Source organism: Morone saxatilis, unplaced genomic scaffold, assembly GCF_004916995.1.
Source record: "Morone saxatilis isolate NCDOM2014 unplaced genomic scaffold, NCSU_SB_2.0 Contig18, whole genome shotgun sequence".
NCBI lineage: Eukaryota > Metazoa > Chordata > Actinopteri > Moronidae > Morone > Morone saxatilis.
In genome coordinates, this window is record NW_023339740.1 from 17,847,425 (window position 1) to 17,863,095 (window position 15,671).

The 15,671-nt window shown below is 42.4% G+C and overlaps 1 protein-coding gene across 1 annotated transcript in view; it reads right to left on the reverse strand.

Annotated features, from left to right (window-relative positions):
- Nucleotides 1-1,512: 1,512 nt before the first annotated feature.
- The window catches only part of megf6b (multiple EGF-like-domains 6b), a 55,248-nt gene continuing 41,089 nt past the window's right edge, over nt 1,513-15,671 (reverse strand). Inside the window, exons 10-37 of the mRNA XM_035661648.1 lie at nt 15,525-15,647; nt 15,158-15,280; nt 14,636-14,806; nt 13,890-14,021; nt 13,642-13,770; nt 13,403-13,531; nt 13,107-13,241; nt 12,503-12,637; nt 12,290-12,415; nt 12,077-12,208; nt 11,564-11,692; nt 11,321-11,452; nt 10,614-10,742; nt 10,391-10,519; nt 9,919-10,047; nt 9,695-9,823; nt 8,028-8,156; nt 7,767-7,895; nt 6,813-6,941; nt 6,492-6,623; nt 6,280-6,408; nt 6,052-6,180; nt 5,258-5,386; nt 4,985-5,113; nt 3,854-3,982; nt 3,627-3,755; nt 2,753-2,881; nt 1,513-2,475 (exon numbers count right to left, since the gene is read on the reverse strand). Of these exons, the coding sequence (XP_035517541.1) occupies nt 2,411-2,475; nt 2,753-2,881; nt 3,627-3,755; nt 3,854-3,982; nt 4,985-5,113; nt 5,258-5,386; nt 6,052-6,180; nt 6,280-6,408; nt 6,492-6,623; nt 6,813-6,941; nt 7,767-7,895; nt 8,028-8,156; nt 9,695-9,823; nt 9,919-10,047; nt 10,391-10,519; nt 10,614-10,742; nt 11,321-11,452; nt 11,564-11,692; nt 12,077-12,208; nt 12,290-12,415; nt 12,503-12,637; nt 13,107-13,241; nt 13,403-13,531; nt 13,642-13,770; nt 13,890-14,021; nt 14,636-14,806; nt 15,158-15,280; nt 15,525-15,647 (3,599 nt within the window). The 3' untranslated portion in view covers nt 1,513-2,410. The remainder of the gene's footprint in view (nt 2,476-2,752; nt 2,882-3,626; nt 3,756-3,853; nt 3,983-4,984; nt 5,114-5,257; nt 5,387-6,051; nt 6,181-6,279; nt 6,409-6,491; nt 6,624-6,812; nt 6,942-7,766; nt 7,896-8,027; nt 8,157-9,694; nt 9,824-9,918; nt 10,048-10,390; nt 10,520-10,613; nt 10,743-11,320; nt 11,453-11,563; nt 11,693-12,076; nt 12,209-12,289; nt 12,416-12,502; nt 12,638-13,106; nt 13,242-13,402; nt 13,532-13,641; nt 13,771-13,889; nt 14,022-14,635; nt 14,807-15,157; nt 15,281-15,524; nt 15,648-15,671) is intronic.

Sequence of the window (15,671 nt, forward strand, 5' to 3'; positions counted from 1 at the left end):
ATCTTTTTTTTTTTTTTCTTTTCAATAAGAGGAAAAAAAAGATGAGCAAAGAACATTTAGTTTATTTAGTCTGTGGAGTTCCTGTGTCCTAATATTTTCATCTGCAGGGAGTGGAGAGAAAGTTTGAGACTTAAAGGAAAAAGTTAACTTATTTGCTTTCTTGTTGAGAGTTAAAAGATTGATACCACGCTCATATCTGTCAGCTTTGTGCTTTGTCTTCAGCAAACGTCTGTCAGCAGCCAGCAAACTGAAGTTCAGGAATTAACACGTTACATCTCGTTTGTTTAATCCAGGTGGGCAAAAACTCCATCAGTCCGTTCCCCCTTACTTTAACCTGAACCGAACCAGTTATCTCTGCTAACACCTAAACATTAACTAACAGAAGTCCTAACCATGAAGATCCTCTGGCAGCCAACAAACCACCCTGCCTCCACCACTGTTCGCTCCTGTGGGCATATTTGTGCTCACGAGCTAGCTAATAGCTTGTTAGTTAGCATTGTACAAATAAGAAAATATTAGTTTATGTGACTTTGTGCCGTGCAGCACTTTGTTTTTGTTTGTATCTGTAATTTTGAACATTTAAAAACAAGATATAACATCTTAATTATGCTGGTAGGTGGACTGTTACCTTTGCACAGAGCCAGGCTTTTTCTGCTAAACTAAGCTAAGCTAACCATTCATATTTAGCATAAAAATAAGTGAGCGATATCAATCTTCTCACCTAACTCTCAGCAAGACAGTGAATGAGTGTATTTCCCAAAATGTCAAAAATGTCCTTTTAAACAGTATCGCTGTGCATTTAGTTTGACCATCAGTGTTATTTCACTCCGTGCTGACCTGCCCAACACAGATCCTGTGGTGTTAAAAGGTTTCTGCACATTGTAGAAATAACTTGTTTTTAAGGCTGAAGTGTAATTACCTAGTGCCCTCGCCTGTGTCGGAGAGATTCATGCTTTAAGTGGTCCTAGTTTCATCATATCTGCTGTTCTAACATTGTAATGACTAGTTCAGAAATGAAACCAGAACCACAGATGGATAGAGCTTATTTTACAGAAGGTTCTAGGTTATACAGAGAATATATTTTTTATGTTTTAGCCTTTAATGCAGTAGAGAGAATCAAAAGAACTGTTTTTATTTTTTTCCCATCATGCTGCATTTTCCTATCAGTATTGTATCGATTTTAAGACTGACATAAAGAAGCAATTTTTTTGTGTTGTGTATGCATTATGAGGAATGCTCTGAACTGAATGCAAACGGTGGGCTGACTTCACTCTGAAGATGACGTAGTGAGAGCCTGGTATCTCCTGTACATAGTTTGACCTTTTGTATATATATTTCTGGTTGTGATCACCTCTGCCTTTTTTTCTTTTTCTTTTTTAATTTTCTTTTGCAGGCGTTGCTATATGCACTGTGCTTGAATCTGAATTTAGACAGGATGTACAGCTTCGAAAATGAAATAATGATAAAATAAGAATGGTAAACAAACCTTTACGTGTCTGTCTTTATTGCCATTCATGTGTAAAACCTCTTTCTGGGTTTCACTGGAAGCGAAAAACAATGTTGCATTTTAAATTTGTATTATATTCAATTGTATACAACTGTGAAATATAAATATGAAGCAATTTATACACAAAATCAATTCAAAAGAAAATATTTAGACACTTATCCTTGGAGAAAATGCAAATGAACTTGTGCTGTGTAATGTTTAGTGAACTGCTGTCCATTTAAGGCACATTTAGTCAGCAGGAATGTGCTTTACAGTGATATTGTACTATAAAAGAGGAGAATCATTAGTCTTGTTGCATTGGACCGAGGGTAGTACTTCATATTGTATAGACTAAAACACAACTTCATAGTACTGGCAAGTAATCAGACGGTTTTAAAACGTTGCCTCAGTGTCAGAGGTTGCATCATATCCAGCAATATCTCCAAGTTCCTTAAAAAAATTAGGTTATTTTATATACAGTACCTGCAAAAGGGCATTTCAAGGACAAAAATAAACATAAAACACCAAAAGTGCAGTAAACACAACTACAATCTCCTGACACTGCACTCAGCGGACATAGTTTTTGAGGAGCGATTTTAAATCCTGAAGACTAAACAGATGTTCGATGGTCCACTTTGATCGCAAGAGAAAAATCACATGTACCAGTGAGGTCAGGCTGATGAAACAGGCTGGAACAGTTCAAAAGGACACTTTGGCACTCGAAAAAAAAGTCCAAAAAGTATCATCCAGCTCAGGTCGAATCATGAAACTGCAGTTCTCATCAGAGAGTCTATTTCCATGAAGGTCTTCGAGCTGCCTGCTACAACTTCCTGTCACAAGCTTTCACTCACTTGAGTCACTTCAGTAAAACGTAGTTGATCTGTCCCCGGTTCCAGGTGGAGTCTCTCCAGCTCGATGGTGGTGCTATAATGAGTTGTCATGTTGTGAGTCTCCTCTGCTGTTGCCGTAGGTGAGGCGCGGAGGTCCACCTGAGGAGAGGCACACAGAGAGCTGTGAGTCCATTCACATTTGATTAGAACAACGACGACACTGAAGGGAAAGCGCAGCCTCTGCAGTTCTGCCCCGCGACTGTGGACACTACCTGAACGCTGTTAGCACTTATTTACTCTTATTTCACCGACTCAGCTGAAATGTCACTGCTGGTCTGACTCAAGACTCCGTGGGGATGTAATGATGAGGTAACATATCTGTAAAGACAGCGGGGGATGCATGTGTGTCGCTCACGCTGGTTCTTCGTTACTTTACCTTCTTGACAGGAGAGTCCGATCCAGCTGTGCGGGCAGTTGCAGCGGCCGTTGCGTCGGTTGCACTGCGCCCCGTTCTCACACTCGCAGGTCTCTGCACAGTCGGGCCCGTAACGATTTGCTCTGCAGTCTGACGTCACACACAAATGAACCGTTTAAACAAATGAGATCAGTTTACTTTTAAAGGAATAGTCTGACATTGTGGGAAATATGGTTATATAAATATGAACCTATAGCCAGCAGCTGGTTAACTTAGCATAAAGACTACAACAAATCCACCTAAAGCTCATTGCTTAACGTGTTGCAAGTCATTTGTTTACTTTGTTTTTTTTGTACAAATTAAAAAGCTGTTTCTCCCTGTTTTCAGTTTTCATGCTACACTAAGCTAACCAGCTGTTGGCGGTAACAGACAAAATAAAGTGATACTGATCTTCTCATCTAACTGCTAGAAACCAAATTTCCCAAAATGTCTAACTGTTCCTTTAAAAGGGTAGGTAGGTCAACTACGTCACGCAACTCCTCTCCAGTAAAACATTCTTTATTCACATTGTTAGCTAAATTGCCTTCATCAGGGTTGTGTCTGCGGTTGTTTCCAGCTCTTTTTTTTTCTTAAAAGCCACTTCTTTAAGAACAAATATAATCTAGTTAGATTATAAAACAGTTTAAAGTCTAATTCCTCATTAAAGCGCCCAATTTAGAAATCCAATGCCTCCCTCTGAACGTACAGCTTGTAAATCTCCCCTTCACTTATATAAAGCACTGGAGAGGAGCTGAGCAGCATGTTTTCATTTTCATGGACTGCGTTAAAGCTCACTCTGGTCTGCACCTCGCCGTGTGTGTGTTTTCTCAAAGTTAGGAAAAGGATAGAAGTTTACCGATGTCACATCTGAGTCCAGTCTTCCCTGAGGAGCAGAGGCATCTTCCTGTCACGGGATCACATGGAGCATCGTCCTCACAGTCGCACACCTCAGCACAGCCGTGTCCGTACGTACCCTGCTCACACACTGAGGGGACGGGAAAGGAGAATGTGAGGATAAATTAGGCACAACACTGGCAGTAATCCTGGTATTACGTTGGGGTACTCAGCAATGATTTCACTGACCTCTGTGACAGCGAGCGCCGCGGTATCCTGGAGGACAGATACACTGGCCCGACACGGGGTGACAGGAGGCTCCGTTCATACAGTCACACTGCAGCCGGCACAGTGGGCCGTAGAGACCGGGAGGACAGGCTGAGGGCGAGGGATGGATGCCACAAGATTTAAAGCTGAACTTTATGGTTTAAAATGTTCTCATTTGATTAATATACGAGTATAAACCCCAGTGGGGAAACTTTAGGTCAAATTAATTTAGGCTGATTTAGTTTCCGGTTTGTTCTTTTCATCAAAGTACAAATGGACAATGTGACAGAATCAAAGAGTGGTGGTTTTTCTATTTTACTTTTTTATATTAAATATTGTATCACTTTTAACACTAGATTTATTTAACAGCTTTAGTAACCTTTATAGTGACATTTGACATAAAATATAAGTCTACAAAATTCTGTGCACTGTCACAGATTGAACCAGCGGTTTCAAATGTTTTTGGCTTGTTTTAGACATCTGTTGAGTTGTCAGCAGTTCCATATTGATACATCAGGATTTAATAATGTGATAATATTGTACGAAATATAAGTATGATTTTAATTCAGGACTAGATTGTTATATTGGTACATTTACTGAAGTAAAAGGTCTGAATACTTTATTATGTATATGTACGTTACTGTTATTGAACCTCAATCATTTTTTGGCCTCTTTTGTTATATAAAGATATATTTTTGTAAACTGTTTATATTTCTCAAATTAAGGTACCAAAAAGTATTGTTTTTGATATTGACCCCAAACTCATACTGACATATTAAATAACTGAACTCTGTTACAGTCACACTCGGGGATCATTTATGTTTTTGGCTTTCTTGTATATTTGTGTATCACAACAATATGTAATTCTTTAAATGATAAGGTTGGTAATATTCTATATTTAGACAACAAAATCCCATGAAAAGACCGAATGTTGTGGCTCATTGATGCGTTTTTATATGAAGCTCTATAGCAAAGAGGAATAATATACACCAGGCTTTATTATTGGTAATAATTTTTGTCTAGTTGGGATTTATTGACAGTAAAATCAATTTAGAATATCACTTCAACCTTTAGGACACTTCTGTCTCTCTTTGTGTGTTAATCTGTTCTCACCGTGTTCACACAGCTGTCCGTAGTAGCCTGGTCCACACTGACACGTCCCTGTCACTCTGTCACAAGTGCCGTTATTGTGACAGTTACATTTCAGCTGGCAGTTGGCACCGAATCTGCCCGCAGGACATTCTGACAGATAAATAAATAAAAAAACATTAAGACAAACAAAACCAACCACATAACCGCACACAGTTTACACTTAGCATGTTACAACGGATCATGTATGCAATGGCTGCATTAAGGAACAGGATATATACAAGTGTGAGTGTTCACCTTTATTGCAGTGTGCGCCAGTCCAGCCCAGACCGCAGGTACAGTTGCCGGTTGCAGAGTCACACACGCCGCCATTACTGCAGTTACAGCGTTGGACACAGTCTGCCCCAAACCAGCCTGGAGGGCAGCCTGAGGTGGAAAACACGCTCAAATTAAACTGAAGAAAACATTCTGCAACCAAAAAAGTTGTGTTTCTTCTTTAAAATAAGCCAGAGCTCATTTTCCTCCATTTAGATAGTCGTTTGTTTCCCTTCCCTTTTGTACAGTAAGAAAAACAACAACTAAATTGCCCAACCTACATAATCCATCACAGTCTCTGTGACACTAATGGAAACCAGCACAGAGTCTAGACTTTGGAATGATCACAGGGCTCCTTCCCAGAGATCTGAGGTTGTTCACAAACTCTCAAGGAGGTCAAGGAGGTCACAGATAAAACGAGACGGACGTCGAGTAGTTACATTACATCTGATGCTGATGTTTGGAGGCTTGTTTAAAAAACATTGCACCAGAACTTCACTCAGTCACACACTTTGTGGATTGTAGTAGTGGTGAAGGGTCGTCATTATCTATTGCACAAGAACAATTATTGTAATAAACCTGGTTTGCTGATATAACAATGATACACAGTCAAACATGCAGATTTACACCTAACTTGCTCAGCTGTAAAAAAAAAAAACAAAAAAAAAAAAACATGAGACCTGAGTCACAATCGAGGAGTCCCACTTTTGGATTTGTGTGTAATTTAGTTTAGTTAATGTGCCCATCAAACTGTATCAACATTACTGAACACTCACTGTGTCCGCAGTCCTCTCCTCTACGTCCGGGGATGCACACGCAGCGACCGGTGACCGGGTCATTCTGGGCTCCGTCTCCACAGAGCGCTGCCCGAGCGCAGTCGACTCCGTAACGCCCAGCTGGACACGCTGTCACCACCGGGGACACACCAGATTAATTGTCATCCCCATGCTATCATTCGTTACTGACTTATTCACTGTCACCAACGTGGTTTCAGATGGACTCACTGATGTTGCAGCGTGCCCCTATGAATCCTGCTGGACATTCACAGGCTCCGGTGGAAGGGACGCACTTCCCTCCATTCTCACACTGGCACTCTCTCTCACAGTCTGGACCGTAACGACCCTCTCCACAGACTAACAATACAATTGGAACAGCCCAGAATTAGTACTTTAAAAACCCTTCTGTCTAAGAGGTACAGATATGCTGCTTTACATACTTTGGTCACACTTGGGGCCGTGGAAACCTGGAGCGCAATAACACGATCCGGACACCGGGTGGCAGAGCTGGTTCGTCTCTGAGCACTGGCAGACCTGGTTGCAGTTCTGTCCGAATGTTCCTGGAAGACAAGCTGATGGGAGGGAGGGAGAGGTTCACATGTGCAGTTTGTTATGTATTTTCTTGCTTTCTGATGCATTATTAATGTGTCATTGGATGTTTTATCAATGCAAGAATAAGTTCATAAAACCAAACAAAGCTTTCTTATTTTCTAAATGGGCTGAAATGCAGTTGAGGCAGACGTTGGTCCGGCAGCACCTACTCTGTTCGCAGCCGTTTCCTGTGAATCCAGGAGGACAGCCGCAGTCTCCAGAGACATGGTGGCAGGACGTACCCTGAGCACAGTTGCAGCGCTGCATGCAACTCTTCCCGTACGAGCCCGGCAAACAGGCTGAAAGCAAACAGAGAACACAATATAAGATGTTTTATAGCTAGAACTTGGGAGGAACTCTGTGTTTTCCCCTTTATCCCCATCCCTTATCCTACTTATAGATGTCAACCAGTCTATAATTTTAACTGAAGAGGTTAGTATATTTAGTTTATTTCTTTTTTATTTAGTTTTATCAATTATTAGTTTTCCTCATGCAAAAGTGTATGAGAACCCTGACAAGCACAAGTCTGATAAAATGAACACTATTAGGTCAAGTCAGTTTTATTTCTATAGCCCAAAACTACAAGATTTGCCTCAGATTACTTTATAGTGTACTTGTGTGTAACATTACATTAAAAGCACCAATGTAGAGGATTCAGTGGCCTCTAACTAGCCTCACTCTCTCTTTCCAAGCATGTAGGAGAAACTACAATGCCCGGGATACTCGCAGAAAACATGAAAGGCCTCATCTAGAGCCGGTGTTTGGTTCGTACGTTTAGGGCTACTGTAGAAGGTGGTTCAACATGGTGGACTTCCTGAAGAACCCACTCCTCCATAGACAAAACAAGTCACTCTAAGGTAACAACAGGTGATTATACACTAATGAAAACAAAGCTATGAACATTATATTCTATTTCTACCAATAGATCCATTAAATGTTACACACTGGACCTTCAGTGTCATAAGTTAAAGACTTACATCCAAAATGTAAAAGTTTTCTCTAATTCCTGCCTGTAGATGTTTGACTATGAAAGTGAAAGGTTTGAAATTGAAAAACTAACAGGACAAACTCTATCCACCAGGTGTTGTAAAAGCACCACAGTCTCTTCGACTGCAGGACTGTACCTTTGTCACAGAGTTTTCCTCTCCACCCTGGCGGACACTGACACTCTCCAGTTTCCTGGTGACATGAATCCCCGTGCACACACTGACATCTTTCCTCACAGCCGGCACCAAACAGGCCTGGTTCACATGCTGAGCATAGAAGGTGCTAATTAGAGGTTATAATTGATCATAAATACACAATATTGCTTTATTGTTTCCACAGTGCAGCAGTTTCCATGAGGTCATGCTTTCTGTAGGTTCATTAGAGACTGATTGGCACACCTTTCTCACAGCGCTCTCCGATCCAGCCGGCGCTGCAGCTGCACCGTCCGGTCTGTCTGTCACACTGGCCGCCATTCTCACATTCACACTGCTGCTGGCAGTCCGCCCCGAACCGGCCCGCTACACACTCTGTGTAAACATACAGCAAGCAGAAACGCACACACGAGACCAGACAAGAGAAAAAACAGAGACATCATGATGTGAACCACACACGACAGGGAATCCTGCCTTGTCACAATTTCTGCTGAGAGCTGCAACATGTTTTTTTCCCCAATCATTTATAGTTGGACACAGTATGGAGTTGGCAGTCAGAGGTAGTAGCCACAGAGTTTAGAGGGTAAAGACATTCCAGCGACAGGATTAGAGGTTTCCTGAGCATGAGGAGGGGGCTGGGCCTGGCACGGTGCGACAGGGAAAGGTTGTAACAGGCACAGAGGGAGGATAGTGTGTGATGTGGAGCTCAGGGGGAGAACGAGCTGGAATGTCATCGCTGGGTTGACTTTCACAGAGCAGACTTGTATGTGGTGCAGAAACAAACTCTGCCAGCAAATAACCAGACTGTGGGCAAAAACAAATGAGCTCAGACTGATGCGTTTCCCCGAGCACAGTAAAACCACCACAGGTCACTGTTTTAAAGGTTTACCTCGGGGTTCAGGTAATGTTATTCTTATGCATTTCTGTCCAAACTAACCAACATCATTATGGCTTTGCAAGACGAGACTGAATGCAGCGTTACTGAAAGCAAGTTTGTAGAGTGGAGCCAAACGAACTAAAGTCAAATCAAAATAAATCATGAGATTCACCTTGATGACTGTAAATGTTTATGAATCATGTCTTTGTTTCCTAATTTTGGTCGTCTGACATGTTTGCTTTGTTGCCAGTATGATGAGTTAAAGATTCCAGTCTTTTGGCTGATTGGTTGGTTGAATGTCTGGTTAGATCCATTTGTTGTTGTAGCTGTCGACATTTGTTGAAAATTGTGATTTGAATAAATTTAGGAGGAGAAACGTGTCAAGTAAAGGTAGACACTTCGATATAACTGTATAGTTTATTCAGTTTAACCAAAAATTCACAAACTTGTGAATCTATTCCTATAACCTTGATTTGGATCAGAAATTAAAGAAAAGGTTAAGAAAGAAACAACTATTCTAGAGAAAAGAAAATAAGCCATGCACGAGGTACAGAGAGTAAAAAGAAGCAGCAGTTGCAGTGGTTACAAGGGAAATTCTGGTTTTGTACCAGCTGGGTCTTATTTTTGTACTTTTGTCCATTGTGCATGGAAATATGGAAATATGGCAAAAGTCTGAAGAGTCTGAACAGGTCTGACAAGTCAAGAAACACCAGCCGTAGGACAATCTGAAGTTTTTAACCGAGGTTAGCCAAACTTATTTGGAAGTGAAAACAAAGGCAAACTGCATTACAAAATATGATAAAACAGTTGGCACTGTTTACAGCCTGCCTGATCATCCTGTGTTTCTGGCCCCGCCAGTCATTACCATAGCAACATCAGTGTTCACAGATCAGATGTCATTATAAATGTCAGCCAAAAGTACAAAAATAAGGCCGAAGTTGTAATAAATGAGAATTTTCCTTTAAATCATCCATCTGAAGGTGGTTTTGTGGTAAAACATACAGAGACTCTTACTCAAAGCATCTCAGAGTCTTACCCAGTTCACAGGCCGTGCCCATCCATCCACTGGCACATGTACATTTTCCGTTGGTCTTGTTACAGGTGGCTCCATTCTGACACAGGCAGCGCTGCCGACAGTCTGCTCCATAAAACCCTGCAGGGCATTCTGGAAGAAAAAAAACACACAGACAAAATCACCTTGTGACTCCTTATTTACCTGTCATATAGATGACTGCTTTACTCTGTGTTGTGTTCACTTACCTTCTGTGCAGTTGGGTCCAGTCCAGCCCGCCGTGCACACACACTGCCCACTGGCCGGGTGGCAGATGCCATCGTTGCGGCAGCTACAGGTTTGGTTACATCCTTCCCCATAGGAACCAGTTGGGCACGCTGCCAGGGGAGGGACAAACAATATCATTACCTCTTCATGAACTCTGCTGATCAAAAGTGGAAATTCCAGTGTGTGGTAAGTGATACAGGCCATAGCATGGGGAACATCAACTCAGTGCTTTCTCATGTGTGACTGGGCTGGGTTTTCCCAAATAACTCTGAAACCAAGCGTGTTTTTGTTCCACTGTGAGTGTTATAAAGATGTTCTCGGTGCTTCGCTGCTGCTCCGCAAATGTCCTGATACAAACCATCTGAGCCTCTGATTCCACCTTTCTTTCATCGCACTGGAGTGACGCCAGCACCTGACAAGTTGATAACTTTCTGCGGTGCACCTGTCACTCACTCTGGTTGCAGAACGGACCAATCCAGCCTGCAGGACACGAACAAGCTCCTCTGACGTGATCACAGCTCCCACCGTTTAGACACAAACACTTCTCCTGGCAGTCCAGCCCGTAGAAACCCTGAGGACACGCTGAAACACACACAGATGTAAAGATGAACTGTTACCAGCATATATACATATTCAGTAGGTGAATTTGGCTTTGTGATCAAGGAGCTTCTCTTACGCTTTTCACAGAAGGTTCCAGTCCATCCAACCTGGCAGGTACAAGCTCCGCTCACATGGTCGCACAACGCCTTGTTGTCACACTGACACCGATGGCGACAACCAAGACCAAACATACCTGCTGGGCACTCTGAGGGAATATCACACAACTTATGATATCATTGATATATATATGATATATTTCAAATAACGTTGAACAAGTCCTGTCCAATGTTAGATTTTCTAAAAGGCTGGTTGTAAAATGACACAGTTACAAAATAGGTTCCTAACAAATAGACCGCATGACAAAACTAAAATATTAAAACTAAAATATTAAAGCTACCACGTGTAGGATTTGAGATTCTTACTTTGGCACCATCTAGTGGTAGCACCAAGAATGACACTGTGCAGAATGATGGATGGCGAAAGCAACACTTACACTCCCCAAGATTGTTTAATTTTTTATACAAACTAAATGAACTAAAAAAAAAAAAAAATCATCCACACTAGTGCTAATTTTTTTTAAAGTTCTCAGACTGAAACACTGTTCAAATGATTGGCACAAGTAACCAACAATGTGCAGGATTTTCTTAAGACTAAGACTTTTTAGTAATTTTTCTACAAACAAAAACTTCAAACATACTACGATGACAAAAAATTAATACACATAGCAACTTCAAAATCATGAGACACTGTGGTCTTTGAAAGCTGTAACACATAACTACATACTCTGATGGCAGTGTGTTCCAGTGTAACCAGCCTCACAGTTGCATTGGCCCGTGACTGCGTCACAGCTGCCATCTCCGTTTCTGCAGTCGCATGTTTCAGCACAGTCTTCCCCCCAGTGTCCTGCGTCACAGGCTGGAACAAAAACATCACATTAGAGTGTCAGTGATAATCAGCCACATGCAGCTTTAGTAACTGATGTATGGTTAGGTCCGCAGTGACAACTGGGTTTTCCAGCACTGTTACCTTTCCTGCAGTTGTGTCCAGTCCAGCCAGGAGCGCAGGTACACCGCCCACTCACCGGGTCACAGCGAGCATTGTTCTCGCACACACACTTCATTTGGCATCCTTGGCCGAAACGTCCACTCGGGCATGCTGCAAAAGGAAAATAAATATTTAAATCTAAGACATCAAGACTAATCTACCATAACCAACTCCACCAGATTGCATGAAAGCACAGCAAGTTCCCGTGACTCTTTTGGTTCCATGCTGAAGAGCCAACGGTTGTTTAAAATGGAATTATTTTTTGCTCTTCCCAGTGAAAATACGTCCGAGGTGGTTTCTGAGCAGCGGCAACATTTTAGCTAATGACCTCGGAGGAAAACTACTCCTCCATCTTCTGACATGTTGTTTTATTTCTTGTCCAAACTGCACCACTGCACGATTTTAATATTCCACAGTGCTGCCATCCTCTTCAGCTGGTTGGGTGTTTAATGCATGTTGCCATAGAAACAAAAAATGCACACTGCCGTTACTCACAGCTCTGGCAGAATCTGCCCATGAACCCCGGACGACAGTTACACGACCCGTTGTGTTTATCACACACGCCTCCGTTCTCACAAACTGGGCAGGTTTCTGTGCAGCCTTGACCCCAGAAACCCTCCAGACACACTGTAAAAAAGATTTATATTCACATTTTATCATTATCATGTAAAATTTGTGCAGTTATTTTGCACTCAGCTGCGCACTCACAGTTTTCACAGTGCTTTCCTGACGTCCCCGCTGGACACTGGCATTGTCCTGTCACTTTGTCACATGGGGCGCCGGTGCAGTTACAAGGATGTACGCAGCCCGGTCCAAACCTTCCCTCTGGACAGTCTGACACAGGACACACAGGATTTTGTCTCAACACAGGAGGACAAAAAGTGAAGACAAAGGAGCCTTAAAAGCACAAGAACCACCTACCCTGATCACAGTTCTCTCCGTGACGACCAGGAGAGCACTTCCGTTGGCACTCTCCCGTCACATGATCACATGACACTCCTGGTAGACAGGCACACTTCTTCTCACAGCCGGCTCCGTAAGTACCTGGGTTGCATTCTAGAGACAGAACAGAGCACTTGTCACCCTCCCCATTTTAATAAATGATTTTCTTTATGGTTTTCTGTCTTTATTTAGAGGATATTTGGTACTCGACTGACTCATACTGTATATTTATTTGGAGATACTTTACTCATATCAGAAGTTACATTTTCTCAATCATACATTGCCACATTCTGGAGATCATGGTTGAGGACAACTTCAGCCTGTATGGACATTTCCATTACAGCGGATATGATATGACACTAGAGATACAACATATCTGAGAATGCATGGACATTAATTTACTACTGTGACAAACTGTATTTTCGTCTGTCTGTCTGTCTGTCTGTCTGTCTGTCTGTCTACCAAAGGGGCGGGGTTATAATGAAATCCATAATCTGTGATACATACTGCACAGTAATAACACCTTAGAGCACAACACAACCTACAGTAAATGTAAACAAGATCATTGTGACAGTGGGCTCACCTTCCTTGCAGGTATTACCGCGGTAACCAGATTTACACACACAGGTGCCATGGCGACGGTGACACTCGAGAGTGTTCTGCTGGACACAATGACACTCCTCAGAGCAGCCTGGGCCAAAAGTCCACTTAGGACACGCTGAAGGAGAAAGAAGAGACACAGGAGATTGAGGAGGGGTGATTTCACACCAGGATTGGGCACAGAAAGAAATATGATACAAGATTAAAATTCAATCAGAGCTTTTATAATCTTGAGCACCATTGGTGAGAGTCTGGTACTGTTAGGGCAGTGAGACTTACGGAGATGGCAGAAGCGTCCGTAGAGTCCAGGATCACACAGACAGGCTCCGTACGTCCGGTGGCAGCGCCCATTATTGGCACAATTACACTTCTTATTGCACTGCTTCCCGTAGAAGCCCTTCGGACAGCCTGCACACAGGAAACAACTCAACAACTCAAGACACTGAGATCATGCTGTGATGGGAGGGTTTTCACTGAAACTTAAAGAACAAATACGAAGTAAAAGGGAGACAACTCACCATCCTGGCACAAGTCTCCACTGACCCCAGGCGGACATCGGCAGCTCCCAGTTACAGGATCACAGCTGGCACCATTTTTACACTTACATGGGAAGGAGCAGTTTTTACCAAACGATCCCTCGGAGCATGCTGTGAAATTGAAAAATTAAAGGGTTGATCACTGCTAAATTGTTAAGAGTGATCTTTATAATCTAATACGTATGTGTATACTGTGATCACTGTACGTATTTGTACGTCAGGAATCTCACTCTGGTTGCAGACGATGCCAATCCATCCATCGGGGCAGTCGCAGCCACTTTTCCATGGATTACATTTTCCTCCGTTAGAACAGTCGTCACACGTCAAACTGCAGTCGTTGCCAAAAGTGTCATCCAAACACACTGGAAGGAACAGCATAATGAGTGAGACTCGAGCTCGCACTGATCTTAAACGCCACATCAAGGACTTTGCAGTCATGATAGTTAATATTTAGGTTATGAATGTGTTGACGTACAACTTTCAGTGAAGTTAGAAGAAGCGTAGTTAGTTACAGACATATCACACACAGCCGCAAGGCATCCCTACACACTCCAAACCACAAATGCATTTAATATACAACGTTTTGATCCCAGATTTGTCAGGTCAAAAAAATGTCAAAATTTGTATTGCATTTACTCTTGTCAACTATGAGTTAAGTAACATTTGATAGTTGTTGTCAGAAGAGTCCAAGTTTGGGCGACACAAAACAGAGCCTTTGACTTCCTGTTACAGGCTCTGTTTAGCTGCCAGGACATAAGCCTCAGCATTCCTGCCAGAGGAGCTGTGGTGTTACAGTATGTACCAACAGTCTGGGAGCATGAAGCACAGTAATTAACCCCCACCGTGTGGTCTATCCTGCCTGCAGTAAATGAGTTGGTCAGGCAGCTTCACCTCCCGGGAGTCACACTCAGGTAATCAGATACAGGTTCCTGTTAATGATTATGAGTGGTTAACGGTTTTGGGAGGGGGTGCTTACCAAATTTCTCTGCCAGGTTGCTCTCGGCCCTCAGCTCCCCCTCATCGTCTTCATAATCGTCATAGCGTTCCAGGGGTTGGTTGTAGTCCTGCATCAAGGTGAGCTGGGGGCGAATGAGAGGCAACTCAATGGTGCCTCCACTGGACAGGGCCTCAACTGCATCTTCTAGTGCTGTGGGGAGATGGACAGAAAGAAAGACAATGTGTGTCATTTAGTTTTGTGTCTTAAAATCGACAATTTTGTTAAGACAAACAACATTTGAGGTAATATTTTTAAGCAAGTATGAAATAAGGAATTTAAAAATAAAGGAGAAAATATCTAATTTCTCATGTTTCAACACTTAATCAACATCTCAAACTGCAATATCTACTTTCCATAAAACCTGATCACAATCTAGACTGAAAGACTCAGTACACAGGATGTTTTTGCGGTACAACAATAGTTTGCTAGGTTTTTTCCAGTGACATGTTTTTGGTGTGATTCCCATTCCCCCCTCTCTTTAACATGATTGCTGATACTCACGAATGCAGGATTGCCGGTCCTCGTCCAGACGGAAACCCCGCCGGCAGAAACACTGAAAGGAACCGGCGCTGTTCTGGCATGTGTGATCACAACCGCCATTAACAGCCAGACACTCATCTACATCTAAACAACACAGACACAACACAGACTCAAACACTTTTGCTGCATCAAGAGGAGAAGTTGAGACAAGCCAAAGCAATGTTACTAAACAGCTCTCACTTTACACGTTCAACTAAAACAAAGACAACAGTGTTTGTGTTGACGGCTTCAGAGTCATACTGGAAATATCCCAAATTCAACAGACTTAAATATTCAGTCTCATAAAAGTATGAGTGAGTTCTACATTTTGGCTAAGGGTTAAACATACCGTCACAGCTACATCCGTCTGAGTTGAGTCTGTATCCTGCTGAGCAGTAGCATTCATAACCTCCGGGGTAGTTGGTGCAGTCCTGCTCACAGCAGGAGCTCTGCTCTCCACACTCATCCACATCTGCCAAACACAACAAGCAAGAAA